Source organism: Poecilia reticulata, linkage group LG9 (assembly GCF_000633615.1).
Source record: "Poecilia reticulata strain Guanapo linkage group LG9, Guppy_female_1.0+MT, whole genome shotgun sequence".
NCBI classification, from domain to species: Eukaryota; Metazoa; Chordata; class Actinopteri; order Cyprinodontiformes; family Poeciliidae; genus Poecilia; species Poecilia reticulata.
Window position 1 is genome coordinate 4,797,693 of NC_024339.1, and position 19,752 is coordinate 4,817,444.

At 38.9% G+C, this 19,752-nt stretch overlaps 1 protein-coding gene across 1 annotated transcript in view; it reads right to left on the reverse strand.

Moving 5' to 3' along the window:
• Positions 1-19,752, reverse strand: part of erlin2 (ER lipid raft associated 2) — a 37,404-nt gene that overhangs the window by 16,890 nt on the left and 762 nt on the right. The window contains exons 2-8 of the mRNA XM_008417677.2: positions 18,565-18,673; positions 17,936-18,017; positions 13,059-13,105; positions 12,826-12,887; positions 12,615-12,740; positions 6,428-6,501; positions 4,414-4,472 (exon numbers count right to left, since the gene is read on the reverse strand). Coding sequence (XP_008415899.1) covers positions 4,414-4,472; positions 6,428-6,501; positions 12,615-12,740; positions 12,826-12,887; positions 13,059-13,105; positions 17,936-18,017; positions 18,565-18,671 — 557 coding nt within the window. The 5' untranslated portion in view covers positions 18,672-18,673. The remainder of the gene's footprint in view (positions 1-4,413; positions 4,473-6,427; positions 6,502-12,614; positions 12,741-12,825; positions 12,888-13,058; positions 13,106-17,935; positions 18,018-18,564; positions 18,674-19,752) is intronic.

Genomic DNA, 19,752 nt, shown 5'->3' on the forward strand with positions numbered 1-19,752 from the left:
GTTTCTTTTGTTTTGATAGTTGTTTGTGTTAATAAACATTTACTTTATTTCACTTTAACCATGGTATGGTTTCATGTTTTTGTTATGACATTGAGCCAGTCGTAACATAGCTCTACTGTCAGATTTTTTCAATAATAAGACATTATTCTTGTTATAAGGGAAACAATCTGCCAGTGGAACTAGTACTTTCCATCAATATTAAGGAATTGACGTAAAACAAGCTCCTACTTAGCTGAAAAGCTACTTATAAGTTAGTTTTGTCTTATTTCAAGTGAAGTAAGATATTTGAACTAGTAACTAGACCAGATACTTGAATTTGTGTTTTTGAAATGGAGCCACTCAAGTTGTCTAAATTGGGCTTTCATAATATAAATATAATAATAAATACATAAAATATAATCAGTAAAAAAAATAAAATAAATGAAATACAAAATGTTTTTATTGTTTCTAAAAGGCAAGAAATGTCTTGTATTTATATTTTTTCCATGGATAAAATGATTCACTGGAATCCAGGTTGAGCCAAACTATAAAACACACAGAGAGGAGACTCTGCAGTCTGGTTTGGTGAAGGTCAAAATTTCCCCTCAATAATTTACATTTTTAGACTTTAGGAGGAAGCTTTGTGTTTTTGGCCATAACGAGAACAAGGACAAGGACTTATCTGTAATTTGTCGCCATGTAGAGTAGCAACCAGACTCTCTAACAGGAACTTTTTTTGGCAGAGTTTGAGCCATGCCTGGCAGAAAGTATGATATAATGTCCTGTTCTCTAGTTACTATACCATGGCTGCGTTATTCTGGGACCAAATATTATTTTGGTCATATCCAATGGTTTCAAAAAACAAAATAAATAAAATCAGGAACTGGACCAGAAAAAAAGCAGTAATTAAACGGCCACAAAGTGGGCTGAGCATAGAAGAACTGGGCTAACAGATGTGAACTCCAGATACAGTATGGTGAAATTTAACGAGTTTCCATCGGAGCAAGATTGTAAAGAATGAAATTCAAAGCATCAAAACACGTAAAGAGTAACCAGTTCATCAGGAAAGAGTCAGAAGTCTGGTTATCATCACTCTTGAATGAGATCCCTGGTTCGTAATGTTCTGGAAGACGTGGGGTCTTGAATGGGGAAACCAAGAAATTGATGTAATCTAAACCTCACTGGGAAGTGGAGTTCTCTAATCCCCTGTGATTTTGTTGAAATCCCTCAACAAAATTACATTTAGTGAGAGAGTGGATGAGTGAGTGAGTAAAGCAGAAAAGTTATTTAACAAGTCTTTGTGCGGCTTAGGTGGGCGGTAAGCTGCAGTGCTGAAGGTTGGAATGGCTCCAGGAAGTTTCCAAGCAAGGGATTCAATGGAACCGAAGATGTAAACAAAGACAGAAGGAGTGGAGTCATTCAGTTGTGACAAGTTATTTTGTTGTTCTGAGCACTCAGAGAAAATCTGGGAGATCATGTGTGAGATTTCCTTTGCTCATTACTCACGGGACACCAAGCAGTCAAGAGTGTTGATGTTCGGACTGATAGAAGTTAGCTGACCTCGCTAGGTGAACTAGAGCACTGCGGTCAGCAGCACTGTCAGTGTTTCACAAAGGGCGATGACTAATGGACCAAAAAGTTTCAACCGGTGTGGTATTACTGAGATGGTAATTACATGCCAAGGTGTTGAGGAAGCTGCATTTCAGGGACGCGCTTCTGCAATGGTGTCCCCCTGGAGTGAAAACTATTTCACCTCTCATAATGTTGACACACTGAAGGAAGTAGACAGTTTTCTGACAAACTGAAGGAAGAGCCAACTCTTGACTCCAAACCCAGAATCAAGAAATGGCTCGTTTCTGGGAATGGTGGAAAGTTTCTTAAGGGGGCAACATTGGGAAGACAACAGTTGTGCATACCTCRCACATAAACTCATCTGAAGCTGTATTCTCTGCACACATGACTCACACCAGACCAAGTTAACATGCTGCAAACATAGAAATACTTGGGTTTAGTTTTATTGACATGAAGAGTCTGTGCAAATACACACAGAGAAATATTTGTTTCCATGTTGGTGTTCTTACGTAGGGTTCAGTTGCCAGTAGTCTTGTTTGTATCCCCCACCACTATTGGCAGTATTTTAAGTTGTGTTTATAGATTAAATGGTACATGCCATTAAATTTCAAAACAATGTTTCTGGAATGTAAAACCACAAACTGCAGTCAATAGATGGATACCTTTGGGACATACTTGTAGCATCTGGAAAAAAGTCGATCACAAAAAAAACAAGGAGGCTACAGAATTAATTACATAATTGATATATCTGACCAAATTCTGCATTTGGTCTTTTAATAGCCTGATTTTACTCTACTTTCCATTTTATTTCTGAGCTAAGCCTGCCTTGTAGGCTGTCACAATGGAGTTGACATCACAGTAGGGCTGAAACGATTTCTCGAGTGATTCGAGTACCTCAATTATTAAAATTCCTCGAGGAAAATTGACCTGCCTCGAAGCTTCATTAATTTATGTTTTATCATTTAGCGCACCGTGTTTCAGCCGGAACATTATTTGCGTTGAGCGGAGCTCTGACTTCCGCCTCTGAGTTGTTGACGGAAGCTACGTGTTAGCAGCATAACGTCCAATCTTCAAGTTCGGCCCGCAGGCATTTTACTGATTGGTGATAATTTCGGGTTTTTATCGTTTTTGTGGGACCAATAAACATCCTTAAAATGACTGGCGCGATGCCGGGAGTTCGGCAGCCTTTCTGCTCCGGAGCTGCTGGTTGAACGGCGGGAAGAAGCTGAGRAGGATTTATRYAGRTGAGCGGAGAGACTGAACACGGCGGGCGGCTGAGGGTTGATGCTTACAGGGTAAGAGCAGCTTTACGGACGAACCGCACDATAAACTTAWATCATCCCGGTCTGAACAAACGGGAGGCGGAACATGGCGGGTAGATGAGTTTCTGAACAGAGGAGCCGTAAATATCCCGTATTGCTCCCCCAGTCTACAAAAAAGTAACTGGTAGGGAAGCTTAAATGTGGAAAAAATAGACTGATGTTGATATCCAATAGTAACACTGGTGTTATGGAAGATTTACCAATATTTTATTTCATAATTGTTTTTATCCGATTACTCGATTAATCGTAAGAAAAATCTATAGATTACTCGATTACTAAAATAATCGTTTACAACAGCCCTACATCACAGTCTTTATTTATACCTGACAGACCCTAAAATACTTTGTTTTACTTCAGTTTTGTCGATGCAGGAGATGTTTTCCATCTGTGCATGCTTTCTTTATAAAATACCTATGAACAGTCAAGTTTTTTAAAACATGTCCAAGCTGCACTCACATTCACTATATCTGCGGCAGTGACGTCATCATGGACCTGTCATCATGGAAAAAATAATATATAATAATAAAATCATTTATAAAGATATTTTCACCCTGTGGTTTGTACTATACCCATTTTTCATTTAATTTAACCAAATCTGATGCTTTTTTTCGTCAAAATCGCTGAATTTTTGCATTTTCCCATTCAAATGCTTAGAAGCGAAGCTGGTGAGGCAGCAGTGAGCTGAGCCTCACCTGGGATTGTGCAACCACTCGCTAACTGCACTGGCTACCATTCTATGAGAGCATGCTCCTCCTGTCTGTGCGTCACCAATAAAATGGTTAAAAACATTTAATGTATGAATTGATTTTCCATAATTCAGTTTATGTATTTAATGTACTGTGCTTTTATTATCACCAACTGTGTGTGTAACGTGTTTTGTGTGCTGAGGAGCGATCAGAAACGGCAGAGAACAGACTCGAGGTGAGGCAGGCAGTTTTCTTGCCTCATCGCTGGGGGCGCTCATGAACCCAGACATTGTGACTCCACAACTGCAGAGTAACAGCGATCTAGCCATACAGTAGCCACGCTGATACAGAGAGCGAGAAAGACGTGGTTTTGAGTTGTACTTTAACGGTTTCTCCCTTTGCCGTTAAGCACAGCACGAAATGAATAATATCTATATGTCTAAGTTTGAGATAACGGAATTATTCTGCGGCGGCGGTGCAGCTAAACATCACATGTTAAAGAATAGTCTTTTGCCCTCCAGCGTTGTAAACATGCGCGAAATTTCCTTATGTAAACAATAACATGCAGGGGTCTAGATTTGTAAATCCAATTATAATTAAGTCGGTGCCTCACCAGCTATGAACCTCACTGCACGTCACTGATCTGCAGCTAATTGGAAGAGCTTCATTTTCGGGAAATCTGTGTTTTTCCATGAGCGATCATTCGCTGTTGGGTCATTTTGCATGTTTAGGGAATGACTTCAAACAGCTTCCTCCCACAATCACATCATCCAGCAATGGGAGTTAAAATAAGCATAATGGCTATTTTGTTAAGAAGAAGAAAAAACTAGTCGGAGCAAGAAAAAGAAACCTACATGAGTTCGTAGTTCCTGCGAATGCTCTCAGGAATGTTGGGCTTAGTGACTCGCACGGCCTGATGGAGAGAGAGACAAAAGATTCAGTTTAGAGATGAGAAATAAGCACAACATGTCAGAAAGGACCACAAAAAGAGGTTTAATAAACAGACTTGCTAAAAATAAAAAAATGCAACAAAAAAAAGGAGAGAGAAAGACCTTGAACAAACCCAGGGACAATGTTTATTTTTGTTTTAATCTCCATGTACTCCCCAGTCCATTAACTCCTCAGGAGACTGTAACTATTATTTCAACTGATTTATGGGAAAGACCCCCCCCCCTCCCAGAGTTTTCTTAGACTCAGTGGAGCATTTCACATTGAATACAATGTGAGAATTTCTGTGGGTGAAAGTTGGTGGTGAATAGAGCTTTGGGAAGGGGGTGGGAGGGACTGCAGCTCCAGAAAGTTGTGCAACACTTAGCCTTCCTGGAAGACAAAAAGTCTCGAGTCACTATGATGAGCGATCCAGGGAGGATAGAAACACTGGGAACGTCTGGAAGCCATAAAATCTCAGCGGAGAAAATATTGGGTTTCTTCCAATAACTTGTAACTTTTTCATTTTGTCCCCTGGTTTCAACCAATGCCTGATTTCCCTTAGAAGGAATGAAACACGGCTGCAACTACAACTTTAAAACTAGTATGGAAAGATATTTGTCTGGAGTGAATGGAAATTATTTTCACATTTTTCGGATGTGAAAATGTGCATCAGTTTCCTTCCACTTCACAAATAGATCCTGCCTCATGTCGGTCTATCACCTACAGTCCAGACAAAACCAATTAGATTTTGTGCTGTCAGAGCTCTGGATGCTTTTACACAAGAGCTGCATGGAAATTATAAAGACTAAATTCAAATTCAACTCAAATGAAAAAATATTTTATGATCCCAAAGGGAAATTAAATGTTTTTAGTCATTAATTCAAAGTTTTCTAAGAGTTATTAAGAGTTATTGGTTATAAAGCTGCTTCTCAAACATCGGTCAACAAGAATGTGATTTTTTTTCTGTAACCTCTGTTGAAGGATAAAGAGGAGAAAAAAAAATCTACATTATTGGACCCACAGTTATTCGTTTTATTTGTATACCGAGGATAAAAGTAGTGTGTAAATTTAAACATGAAAGGCACAAAGAGTAAAATACTTGATGTTGTTCATTATGGCACAAAAAGAAATAGGTATCAGAATCCGTACAAGCTATTGCCATGACATTACGCAATAGTTTATGTATATGAAGAAGCGTTTAACCTGAAAACATTTGAATTGAAAAACTAAATTAGAAGCTATATCTTCTTTTTGAACACAGCTGAATCACGACTTGTATTTTGTTAACATTTTCTCTCCATCTCACAGTCCAGAAAACCACTCCCCTGCTGCTGGTAACAAATATATGTGACAATGCCAGGGTGGAAAGACATCAGCAGAAATCCTAGGTGCCGTCCAAACATGCCCTTGTGGAAAACGGAGAACCTGCTTAATAGTTTGGTCTTTTCTCCAAAACATTCAAACATTTTAGGAGCCCCCAAATTGTATTTTTAAAACAAGTTCAACAGGAAAAGAAATTTTCTAGCCTAACTCTCAACCTTAAATTCATTAGCTTTGTGTGCATGCCCCGTTTCTGTTTTTGATAGCGTTCTGCAGTAAAGTTATGACATCACTCAGACTTCTGGGTGGTTTTTGGTTATTTCATGCAGATGAAAACATTTCAAGAACCAATACCATGTTTATGAGGAGCGCTTTCAGAACAAACAACAAGAAAGATCATTTTGGCAGAGGAAAAACATTAACATTCATGCAGACACAATCCAAGACAAACAAGTTCAACTTCAGAGAAATTGGATATAACAGAACTAATCCCAAGTCTCTTTCAGGTGATGATGTACTTTTTTGTTTCAGAGTGTCACATAGCTTCAGGATCTCGTGTCGGTCCATTGACCTCAAAAACTAAGCGTTCATCCACACTGATGAGTGGTCTTACTGTACCTGGATTATAAGGCCAGGCGCCATAGATGTTAGATCTTCTTGTAGTGTCAACTTCAGATTTTCATCGATTTGGTCTGATGGAAAAAGCAGTAAAAAGAAAGAGCCAGAGCTCTGTTCAGTTATGAGAAGTAATATTATATTTTGGCTTCATTTGCACCCAAACGAAACCACTGGTTTCTCAGTTACAACAAAACAAAGTACAACTTGAAGAGAAGAGAGATTCTGCTTTTAGAACGATGCATTAGAAGTTTTTTTTGTACAGAATGTACAGAATACCCAACAGTCACATGTTTCTAGCACAGCTATTGTTTTCTTTACCACTTCAGAGTTTTTGCTAACTTTGAAGTTTTAGCACCGCTAGCTTCCCCTAAATTAAAATTTCAGGATGAATTCTCGGGCCCTAATTTGCTTGCATGTTTTTTTTTTTTTTACTTTATTTTGATCATTTTTAAGGTTTTTTAATACACATACATTGGAACATGTATGCTTGGAACATTCAGATCCCCCTTTAACACAAAACGCAGAGCATTCAATTTGACAGGTGCAGTCATGTAATAATTAACAAAAAGCAGTAATTACATCTATTAACAATTGTTATCAGTCGTTATAGAGGTTTCAGTTTTTTCCAATATTTGTTGTATTTGTGAGTAGCAAGTCTTAATGAGAAAGTCAGTCTCTCCATTGGGTGGATTTCCCCGACTATTTCCCTCCATTCCGAGTTCTTTGGCGGTTCCGGGTCCAACCACCTGCGGGTTATCACTTTCCTTGCTCCTGCTAACAGTACCAAAAGCAGATATCTATCCGACTTCCCCAGTGTCTGGGGTAGATCATCCAGGAACACCACAGCAACATCATATAGCAAATTCAGGTCCAATTTAGCATTGATTTCCCCTATCACCTCCAACCAAAAGGGTGTAATCTTTGTACATTCCCAGAAGATATGAAAATGTCCTGCAGACTCATTCCCACAATTCCTCCAACATTTTGCCTTTTCAGTATTGTTACAATGTTTACTTTTAATGTTCGGTGTAATAAAAAAACATATCATACATTTCCAGGTAAATTCCATCCATAGGCCGGAACTTGATATGTGAATCACAGAATTACATATATTAAACCAAGCATCATCAGTTATTTTTTTTTTTAACATCTTTTTCCCATTTTACCTATGTTGTATCACATTTCCTTCCCATTTGTAGGCATGAGTATAGTTTGGATATTGTTTTTTCAGGGGGTCTTCCATTACTCGAATCCAATAGGATTTTAAGTATACCTGTCTCTTCCTCCTCCAAAAGCTTTATACTCTTATTGTAGTGGTGTCTCAGTTGGAGGTGCCTATAAAAGTCAGATTTTTCCAGGTTGTAGTTATTTTGAAGTTGTATAAAACTTTTTAATTCGTTATTATTTGTAATCTTCCAGTAACTTGTTATGCCCTTTTGTGCCCACTGCATAAATCTTCTATCCATTCTTGACAGGAAAAATTTCTATCATAGGCAGGCCATCTCAAAATACTAGCGTTTCCTTCAATTTTTACTTGTTTTGATATTGTATACCAAACATCCAACTGTACTTTTATCCATAAGGGTATTAGGTCAGAATCTATGTGTTTTTTAATGAGATAACGATCTCCGAGCAAGGATTGTAAGGGTGTGTCAGTGTAAGACATGTCCATCTCTTTCCATTTAGTTTCACATGTTGGATCACACCAACCAACTATCACTCTCATCTGTGCTGCTCTATAATAGTCCTCTATGTGTGGTAATGCCCAACCACCCTTTTCTTTTGACAGTTGTAATGTTCGGAATTTTACTCTGGGTTTTTGTTTAGCCCAGATAAAATTTGAGATTATTCTATCCCAGTTGTGGAATTGTTTATTGGGTATTTTTATAGGCAGAGCCTGAAAAAGATAGAGAAGCCTTGGTAAAAGGTTCATTTTTATTATATCTATTCGATTATATAGATTCATGGTTAACAACGACCAACGCTGTAGATCCGCCTTAATTTCTTCTGTCAGTGGGGTATAATTGTATTCAAAAAGGTCGGATAACTCTGCAGGGATATAAACTCCCAGATATTTTATACATTTATTGTCCCAGCAAAATCTGGACATTTTCTGAATTCTTAGTGATGGTTGATAATTAAATGAAAGAATGTGTTTTCTGCAGATTTAACTTATACCCAGAGTACATGCCAAATATTTTCAGTAAGGAAAAAAGGTTAGGTAGGCTGGCCTCCGGATCAGTTAGCGTCATGAGGATATCATCAGCGTAAAGGCATATCTTGTGCTCTGTGCCTGTAATATTTACACCCATAATATTCTTGCATTCTCTGATGGCCTGTGCTAGAGGTTCAATAAAAAGTGCAAACAATGTGGGGCTGAGAGGGCAGCCTTGGCGGCAGCCCCTTTCTAATTGTATTCTATCCGTTAAGTCCCCATTAATCTTGATTCATACAGAGACTGAAAACAGCCTATAATTTGATTATTAAAGCCAAATCTTTCCAATGCTAAATAAAGGTAATTCCAATACACTGAGTCAAATGCCTTTTCTGCATCCAAATGGCTGATGGCTATTGATTCTATGTTTTTCATTCTGTCTATGAGGTGGAGAGCACGTCTCACATTGTCATGGGTTTGACTGTTATGGACAAAACCAGTCTGGTCTGTGTCTATAATTTCTGGGATTATAAATTCCAGCCTTTTAGCCATTATTGTTGCAAATATCCTGTAATCAATGTTTAAAACAGATATTGGTCTATATGAATTGCACTCCATTTGATCTTTTCCCGGCTTAGGGATCACTGAGATTACTGCCCTTTTCCAAGATGGCGGTGTTTCCCCTCCAGAGTACATGGTTAAAGCATTCCCCAAGCAGTGGGGTAAATAGTTTTCTGAAGTGTTTGTACCACTCTGCCGGATAGCCATCCTCACCTGCCATCTTATTCCCTTTCATTTTTGAGATTGCTTTATTAATCTCCTCCTCAGTTATTTGTTGTGTAAGCCTATTATTTTGATCTATTAAAAATAGATCAAAATAGATCTCCTGATCTATTTTGATGGTAGATCCAGTGAGGTACGGAATGCCCTCACTGATGATGGGTCTACTTTATGAGATTGGGTATGTAGTTGAGTATAGTATAGTTCAAAAGATTTTTTATGTCTTTTGAAAAATTTTATATCTTTCCATCTGTTGGATTTTTAATTTTCTGTATAAATCTATCAGTCTGCTGTTTACGTATTCTCCAGGCAAATAATTTCTTTGATTTGGGTCCGTTTTCATAGTAATTCTGTTTAATGAGTCTAGCTTTTTCCTCTATCTGGTCCTCATATAAACGGTTTAGAGTTTGTCTTGTTTCCATTATTTTAAGTAGGGTGTGATCATTGTTATTTTCCATATGCTGTGCTTCTAGAGATTTTAATGTTATAGTAAGGTCTTTTAAACATTTTTCTTTTTTTTTATAGGAGGACCACATAATTAGTTTCCCTCTCAAAACAGTTTTTGCAGCGTCCCACAGAATACAGGGAGAAATGTCCTCTGTGTTGTTGTGGTCCATATAGTTCTTGAATTCTTTTTCTACAAAACTGTCAAATTTAGTGTCGTTTAATGAATTAATGTTGAACCTCCACAAGGTTTCCTTGCGATCATTATCCAGATGGAGTGTTAAATATACCCCTGCATGATCAGATATATCTCTCACCCCTATCTCACAGCTTATTATTCTATGCTTATCAATTTTTTGTATAAAGAAATAGTCTAATCTTGAATGCATCTTATGAGAGTGTGAGAAAAAGGTGTATTTTTTATCTTGAGGGTGTAAGTTCCTCCATACATCCAGCAACCCTGTTTCTTTAAGCATTCTTTTTATGTATATTGTTTCTGTCTGAGACTTTGTAGCTCTGCTGGATGAATCCAGATAGGAATTTAAGTGAGCATTCCAATCTCCCCCGCATATCAGTATCCCAGACACTTCTGTTGTAATCATATCAAAAATTTGCCTAATAAGCTTTTTATTATTTCCGGGTGGTCTATACACATTCAATAAGGTAACTTCTTTATAATCTATGTATCCCTTGACTAGTATATATTGTCCTTCTTTATCTTTGATTTGTGAGGAGAACTGAAAATTCAACCCCATTTTGGCTAGTTTTTCATGTTCAACAGTAGAAAGATGTGTTTCTTGCCAGAAAATTATATCTTGCTTTTCTCTTTTCATCTTTGCAAGGGCTTTACTTCTTTTAATGGGGTTATGTAAGCCGTTAACATTAAGAGTAAGGTAATTACCTTATATTGTTGTTTCACTTCTGTCATTAATATTCTAACAAAAAAACACTATTATTTCCCATATGCTTTGGCAAACTAGAAGAAGGGGGATCTGCAGAACTACAAAACAACACATAACCTAACATACGTGACTTCCAAAGGTGAAGTATCCGTCCACCTACGGTATAGTGAGGAGAATCCCTAGGGTCTAAGGGGGCTCCTCGCGGTGCTGCCTCACGGCTCATGTTTTGTGAGAAAACATGCCAGTTCCCAGGTATGCGGCTGTCCGTTCTATTCGTGCTTTATAGAGGAATCCACCAGGCGGCTATGGTGCGCTGTCATTGCGTCTAAACGCCCCAATATGTGTTTCTTTCTCTCTTCCCGGTTCCACCGTCGGACCCCATCCGCCCCTCCCAGGGAGAAAGTCCCCGGTTGGGGGCGGGAGGCATCCCCCGCCGGCACACCCGCCGCTTCATGCATATTCTTCTTCTGCATGTCATCTGACGCTTCCTGTGCACTATTGTAAATCACAGTGCCATTCTCATAGTACACACGGAGTCTTAATGGGTACATGGTCTGGAAGCGAATTCCCCTCTCTTTTAAGATCCTCCTCAGGGGGGTGTAAGCTTTACGTTTAGCAAGGATATCACTGGGAAAATCTTGGTCGAATAACACCCTTTTCCCTCTCAGCTGTATCACTTTCTTACCCCACGCTGAACGAAGTACACATTCCTTCGTGGTATATTCCAGAAAGTGTACTACTATGGATCTTGGGGTTGGAGCCAGCCGGCGGTTTGGGCCCGAGTGACCGGTGGCAGCGCTTTATGCCCAGCGTAATGTCTGTGAGGGAGAGTTCGGTTTTTATAAAATTCTCTATGAATTGTTGCAAATTGTCACCTTCTTCTCCCTCTATAATCCCATGGATACGGATGTTATTCCTGCGTGAACGGGCTACCAGGTCTGTAAGGCGTGTTTGGAGGTTTTCTTGTAGCTGGAGCGTGTGGCTCAATACATCTTTGACGTCCATGTTGAATTCCTCCACCTCGGTTATTCGTTGCTCGGCCTCTTCAACTCTGTTCTTTACACCTTTCAGGTCTGAGACAACGTCGTCAAGCCGTTTCCCCATCTCTTTTCTGAATTCAGACATTTCCTTTTCTATAAGTCCTGACTGGTCGGTAATTTGTTCTTTGAGGTTTGTCTGAACTTCTTTCAGCTCGGCCAGGATGCTAGCTCCCATAGCTTTGTCCGCTGTTAGCTTACTGTCGTAAGACGACTCCTTCGATAAAACTGCGATTTCTTTCGTTTTTTCTTGCTGAATTCCTCTTGTCTTCCTTTTATTATTCCCCAACATGACATATGAGTGCCAATAATGATGTTTAATAAGTTATTTGTCGGGGAATAACTCGACCGTCTGGGAGCACAAAATTTAAGCTGTTGCTCGTTTCTCCGCCATCCGGAAGTCCTTGCTTGCACGTTTTGTAAATTTTCAGTTGGATAAAGTTCGACGTCTATGTGGAAGGTTTGGGTCGTTGACTATTCTTGAAGTACTTAGACGTTTATATTTGTGCTCTTATTTTGAAGTGGGTGAAGACTGTTCACGCAGCAGTTCTGTTTCCTCTCGTCACATCATCTTTTTTTCCCCAAAAAAACTTTCAACATGGTTGTACATAGAATTTTAGCATTAGCTTCCGTTAAATACCATGTTTGTGTTTTAGCGTTAGTGGAGCTCATTTTTATCATTAATGCTTTAGGGTTAGTGCAACTAACATTTTAGCTAACAGTGCCTAGCGCTGTTTTTAACCTTAGTCTGCCATACACACTGTGAAAAAACACTTTCAAATGTAAAATACATATGAATAAGATAATAAAAAAAACTAATGACAGTATTTGGTTAATATATACTCAATCTGTAGCACACCTCTACTCACCAAACAAGCCGATGTAGACTTCTTGTAGTGAGTGAACGCTACAAAACTGGTTGAGCTCGTGATGCACTTTGTTAAAAATCAAAGCTTTGTCATAGTCTGCTGTGAAGTTCCTCACTATGTCGTACACTGCACAGGAGAAAGAAGAGATGGTTTTCACAAACACAGAGGATTCTGGGTGTGCATCTGAATCCAAAACAATGTCACTAAATACCTGCTGATGGAATGAGGTAGTTCACCACTTCGATGCGGTCAAAGTAAATCATCACTCCTCCACTGGAAGAAAGTGCAAAGGGGTTTCACCAAACACTCTTGAAAAAATTAAAGACTATGTAGCAAGTTGTTGATGTATGAGGTAAAGGTAGATGTGTAGTGTGGGGGGTGTACAATTACGACACCCCCACAAAGCAATTAATCTACTGAAGATTACCAGAACAGAAAACCCACCTCGTCCCACACGGTACGTTCTTCACCTCATCAGTCTGCAGTGTCGTCTGAAGGTCAAAAATCACATGGTTACAAACTCTGAGTTATATTTCTTCATGTCCTCCATCTGATTTTTCTACTACAATTGAGGTCAAAAGGTAATGGACTGAACTTATATAGCGCTTTTCCAGTCATTCTGACCACTCAAAGTGCTCTACAATGGAGTTACATTCACCCATTCGCACTCACAGTTAAAACACCGATACGCAGATCGGTAGACAATTTGAGATCAAGAGCCTTGGCAGGAATCGAACCTACAACCTTCTGATCACAAGACAACTACTCTACCCACAGAGTGATAATTTAATTGTATGAACAATTTAAATGAGATGTAAAATGTTTTCCAGTTTTAGTGTTAAATGTTCATTAAAGTTTATTGGTCTTTGAAAGATATCCTTGCGTTCTTATGCCATTACAGTTATATTACTGGGAAATGATTTCAAAACATTATCGTTTATCGCAGTAACTTCCGGGACAATTTATTGTCCAGCAAAATTTGTTATTGTGACAGGCCTACTGCTGTTCACTAAAAAGAAAACAACTCTACAGCACATTCATAGAAAATAAACTAGTGAGAGCCTGAGAATGAGAAAACACACCTAAAAGCAATAGCCTGTTGAACTGGATTCAGAGGCTGCTGTAAAACTAAGGAGAGCGAGCCAACAGCTGAAAGATCATACATTTCCTTCCTGAAACAACAGAAAGCTGATGCTCTGCTGTCTGGCTCTCTGCAGATTACAGTTCAATGCAGGTTTAGTTCACTGTCCTTACACGCATAATTTTTTTCTACCCACGCCTGGGAAAGAAAGCTTCTTTCAGCAGACTCACAGTTCCAGCCAAAAGATTTGGCAGCAACACATGAGTCAATTTGCTAGCTTTGCAGTCTCTGCTTGTTTTTGTGTTGGCACAAAATCCCCCCTACCTCATTCTAGCTCGATCATAATACAAACACAGATGAAGCTGCGAAAGAGTTCATCTGAAATCACTCTGGTATTCTGATAAGCAGACTGATTGCTTTTAAGTTGGTACAAATGTGCTTGAATTTATCTTTGTCCTGTTTTGACAATGATTAGCGCCAAAGTAAAGTGGGCAGCCCTAAAGAACGGCTTTCTAAACGAGCAAAAACGTAGACATGACACATCCAGTTGGCGCCAACAAGGTCCAGTGTGCTGAAGTAAGCGTGTCCAGAAAGCACCAGCACAGTGTGCTACTGAGAAGTGTACTGTGGCCAGTGTGGTAGAGCTTGCTTAGCAGTCAGTAGGAGTGTGAATATAATGATATTTTAACGCCTGGTAGTCTGGTAAACTCCAAAATTGCAACATTTGTTACATTTTCAATGCTACATTTTCATACTGCACTGTGTCAGACTAACCAAACCCTTTGAAAACCCTGTGCCCCTTTGTCCCTGTGGTGGCACTACACCAAGAACCACTAACGAAAACAACAAAAAAAAACCTCTGAAGAAGTCACTGAGTGCAACTTCCTTCTTCCTGCTTCAAAAGCCGAGAGGTGTGAGATTTTAGTGGCTGTAGATTTCTCTTTTGTCTTTGGTAAAAGAGCATGAGCCATTTCTCCCACTAGCACTAAAGTCTCGGGTATGTTTTAGATGCATTTACCCAGAATGCACTGCAGTATAATCTGCTTCCTGATCTTGAGAGAGGTGTCCGGTTCACTTGGCATTCACATTTGCATTTAAACCGCATCAGAGATCACCTCAACTAAACCGAGACCTCAGTTTTTAGACGGACCAGAGTATCCTTTTTTTGGTCCGCGTCAGAGTTTGATTGTGTATTCACACCTCCCCAAACAAAAAAGACTTTCTAGCCTTTGACTAAAGCGGACTAAGCAGGTCTGGTGTGAATGCAGCCTATAAGCCCAGTCATGTGAAAAAAATTGGGCAATGCCCCTATGGTAAGAAAAGCAGTGGAGAAGCATCTCATTCCATTGACCATATAGTTGCAAAAACTGAAATAACAAAAAGAAATTTGCTTAATGGAAACAACAATTTTGAAAATAAAAAAACACACGTCTTGATAAAAAGTTGTTGCGTTAGAATGAGGTAGTTTTCCTGCTGTGTCAAAATTAGTGTATCTCACAAAAATGCGATGGAAACACTTTTTGCGTCGCAGGCCATGTGATCAACAATCGGAAATTTATGACTGGCAGAAAAGACGAGAAAGACGACAGAAAGTGGTAGGAGGACGATGACAAAGCATGCGTTTTTAGGACTTACAACATGAATAAACTTATTCATGAGTCATTTTAAATGCATTTCTTATTTAACGGATTACCGCAATTGTGAAATTGTGTTTTTTCAACATTAGCAAAATGTCAACAATGTTCTGTGCACATTTGTAATAGAAACACAGCTACTGTTGGCCAGGAACATTATCCAAACAAAAATGAAATTCTGCATGTACAACAAAGTTGGAAAGCAGACAACTGACGCAGAGATGCTTCATCCGATGAATCATCCTCCTAATTATTTGGAGCATCTGGGAACTCATTTTTCTAGCGAGGCCAAGGTGTTAGCAATGACATGTGGTGCAACAATAAGATATTGATGCACCATAACATTTCCTTTTGTGGGCCTGCTTTGCAACAGACAAGATGTGTTAATCACAAATGTGGGTGAACTCAAAACATCCCTCAAGAGAAAGTTTCCCAACAAATCCAGGCACGAAGAGGTGACGATTTGTGTTCTGCTTTGCTGCATGATAAAAGCAGGGTGAGTAACAAAATAGATCAAAAAAGTGGTACCAAGATCAGAACAGAAAACCTTTTCACATATGGCCAGGTACCTAAACAGATCTGGACAACCGTTATTAAGTTCTCAAAAGAGCAGATCAGTCAGCCAACAACAATACAGTTCAAAGCTTTACATCATAAAAAACATCAATTCAAAGATAGACGACACCACACAGTAAGCAATTGTCCACACATTCAACAGATGGACAAACAAAATTACAGAGTTTTATTAAACTCGTTTCAAGAAACAGTGCAAGTACATATCGATAACAACAGGGTAACAGAAACCAATAAAAGTCTCTGAAACTTTTCACAGAAGTGAGTCATTCTAAAAACAAACATTAAATACGAAATAAAAAAATCCCCAGTGGAAATGTCTATTCTGACGTCCACTCCTGGTGTTTAGCCATTCCGGACTGCCTAGATATCAAAAAGGCATCCATAAACTACGATCCCAAGGGACAAAATTACTGAGGGTGCTTTACATCTTATGGCTGACAACTAAGGTTTTCTTGGACAGCACAGGTCCCAATTTTCAGTTGGCAGTAACCTGTTGGTTGGTCTGGTTTTCAGTTTTACTTTGATTCAGACACCCAGTGTTTAAATGTTCTGTTCTACATATTAACTTTAACTCTGGTTTAATGAGAAACAGGGTCTTGGCAGTGAAAATGACAGATTAGAATAATGCTGCAGTTAAAAAGGCCTTGTATGAAAGGCATCCTTTAGAAAAAAAATTTTTTTTAATTCAACTATATTTCTCTTTCTTTATTCAAAAAGTGGCTCTTTCTAATCTACAATGGCATAATTTTTATATCTACATTAAACATAAACTTATCTTAATTCCAATCTTACTTTAAGATGGAAAGGGGTCTTATGTAAAATAAAACTTTTTTTGGAGTTTTATATCATGTTATAATCTAATTCTCTCATCAAAAACATTCCTGGAGTGTTGATTTGATTCTTTCATGCATGCGTGATAAATCCTTAAATCTCCCATGGCAACCATTCAGGGTTGCCTTGATGGTTCCTCAAACAATGAACTGCCTATTTCCCCAAAGCTCTGTCTCACAGAGCAGCGCTCCCCCACTCTGCTCCTCCAGACTAGCGGCAGCAGCAATTAGTAAACACCTGGTGGAAATGTGCGTCTGCTGAGGTCCTAAAAATGGTTGTAAACGGCATCAACAGATGGCATAGAGAAACATTGTTGAGTCGGAAAGCGTAAGAGGTTCTTAAAGAGACAGAGGCCAATTTCAAGGCGTCGGATACGGCTGTGATGGGGAGTCAAATTTCTTTGAAATTGTTTTTGATACATACAACATTTTCCTAACAAGTGAAGGTAATAGTTACTTGATTGTGCCATAAAATGGACTGTGTCGGTAAAATATATTTTTAAAAAACCTTTTCCTTAAAGTAGATAACGATCTTGAATTGAAGAAAATTGTACTTAATGTAGTAAAAACATTGTAAATAAGTGTAAATGTATATCTTATTTCAAGGTATTGAGGTCATTTTTTGACTTAAGCCATGTTTTCTCAAATACCGCTTCAAATATTTCAAGATCTCACTATGCCTGTAAAGGCCTGGACTTTACACCTTATTTTAAGAAATCTTATAGCTCCACTGACAGATTTGTTCTTTTACACAGATAAAATAAAAAAAAAAACATCTTGTGTTCTATTTTTGAGAAGGCTACTTTTTGCAGAGCTCCCACCTGATGCATACTCATAAAAACCTGCAGAGCCGAGGAGATTGAAAACATAACGTGTTGATAAAAACGACCCGTTAACAAAATGTCAAAATATGAATAAAACGCCGTGTCTGTTTTCAATGAGAACTTCTTTAAATAATATTAAACATCTTTACACCTCGACAGAGGTAAAATGATGTTATTTTATCGATAAAATAATATTTAAGCACACCATTGTTATCATCTTGAAGTTTCTAGAGTTTAGAGGGTTACATGAAAAGTTTGACGCTTGTGTTTCAGAGCATATCCACATATATCATTTCTCAAGGACCTGTATGACACTGATATGGGTTACTTTAATCTTCAAAACAAAAAGGTGAGGATTCTGAGATGCCCTACTGACCTGTACAGACTTGTAGGTGGTGATGAACGGGAGCATAAGGTGGAAACCAGGGCCGCTGGTGGCAGTGAGAAGAGCCCCTCCCCTGGGATACACAGGAAGGGCGGATTGAGAGCAATATTCAAGTAAGGAAAAAAAAACAACTAAATATTTACAGATGGATGAAAAGCATTGATAACTTTCAGGTCTGCTGCATTTTGGAGACATTAACTGCAAAACTACTCGCAGGCGACGCAGTGCTTCACTTCACTTCTATTCTTTTCAGCTGCTCTCTGAATCTGAACTCTGATTGGAGAAAACGTCCCGTTAATAATCAAGCAGCTTCACTGTAACTGAGATAAGAGAGACTTCCAAGGCAAACGTTACAAACCTGTGCCAACTTTAATAAGAATCACAGGATAGTGTCAGTTTCTATCAACAATCCACTGAAGCAAGGGAAAAATAGAGAGGTTTATTCATTATAGCACGCTACGGAAACAAAGCATGTCAGTGCAGGTGGTAATAATTATTTGCCCTAAAAGCAAAGCAGAGTTGGCATGTGCGGAATCTTTATTCTTGGCTCTCGCTGTTCGGATTCCTCCCTCCACTCTCACTTTCTCTGGGCAAAGCAAAATGCAATCCTTTCGGCTCACCTGTAGTACACTCCGGTGTGTCCTTCATCGATTTTGTGCACGGAGGCCAACAGCGCCGCTCCGCTGAGAGCAGCTACTATGGAAAATATGGCCCCCCACTGAACCATCCCTGCACACACACACATAAACACACAGCGGTGGACAGCATGTGAATAAAAGCAGATGGGCCTCTAAGACAATCCTTCAGCATGTGACGGTGAAACTTTCCCATTTAACCAGCCAGCTAGCGGTCAGCTAGGGCTTTGCAGGGCATTAGCAGGACTCCAACCCGAGCGCACATTTAAAGAGGATTGAGATTAAAACAACAGAAACGTAACCTTTCCGGACAGCAAGGCCAGGAGGACATTTCCTGACCGTTTAGGGCCCCCTCCTGGCAGCTACATTTACTAATTCATCTGATAGTTTTGACAAATCATTTAAAAGGAACATTAATGGTGTTTAATGCTACTGCATTCATTCTGCATTCAGATTAATCACGGCAAACTGATTATTGAAATAATTGCCAACTAATTTAATAATTGATAAATTGATGACTGGAGCATACAAGCTAAAAAAAGACTTAAAGAATGTCAGAAAGTAAAGTAGTTACGCTAATGTTTTATGTCCTCTAGAATAAAAGTATGACTGCCTTAGTGGCACTGCTAACCTTTAAGCTAACTGCTTAAAGGTTTAAAATGTTAATGATATTTTGACTTTGTTTTAATACAACAACAAACTTGCTTATCTGTCCGTGAAAGGTTGGGAGGCTTAAAGGCTTTCCTATGCCTACATCCCCCAGAATGCTGTGCGGTTCTAGCTTAGAGCGCAGTGAAATTATTGAACACTCTGTCTGATGTATTTTCTATTCACATTGCTCGTGTGTCGATGTCTACCGCTAAGGATTTATTGGCCAGCCCGAGTTTTTACTACAAAGAGGTCAACACTTTATCAAAATATAAGAAATTAGACACTAACTTGTGAATCTCTACTATCTTTTCCTGTTGTTGCTTATAATCGAAATATTTTTTTCACAATTCTGTCCAAATAACTTAACAATAATAAGAGGGATACAAAGAAACACATTCTGTTCACCAAGGCCGAGCAGAAGGAGCCTGATGAGCAACGTCAGCTTTGGTTAGTAAGGATTTGCAGATGCAATCTGGTGCAGCTTATGGCAGTATAAGGTCTTTGTTACAGCAGATGTTTTAC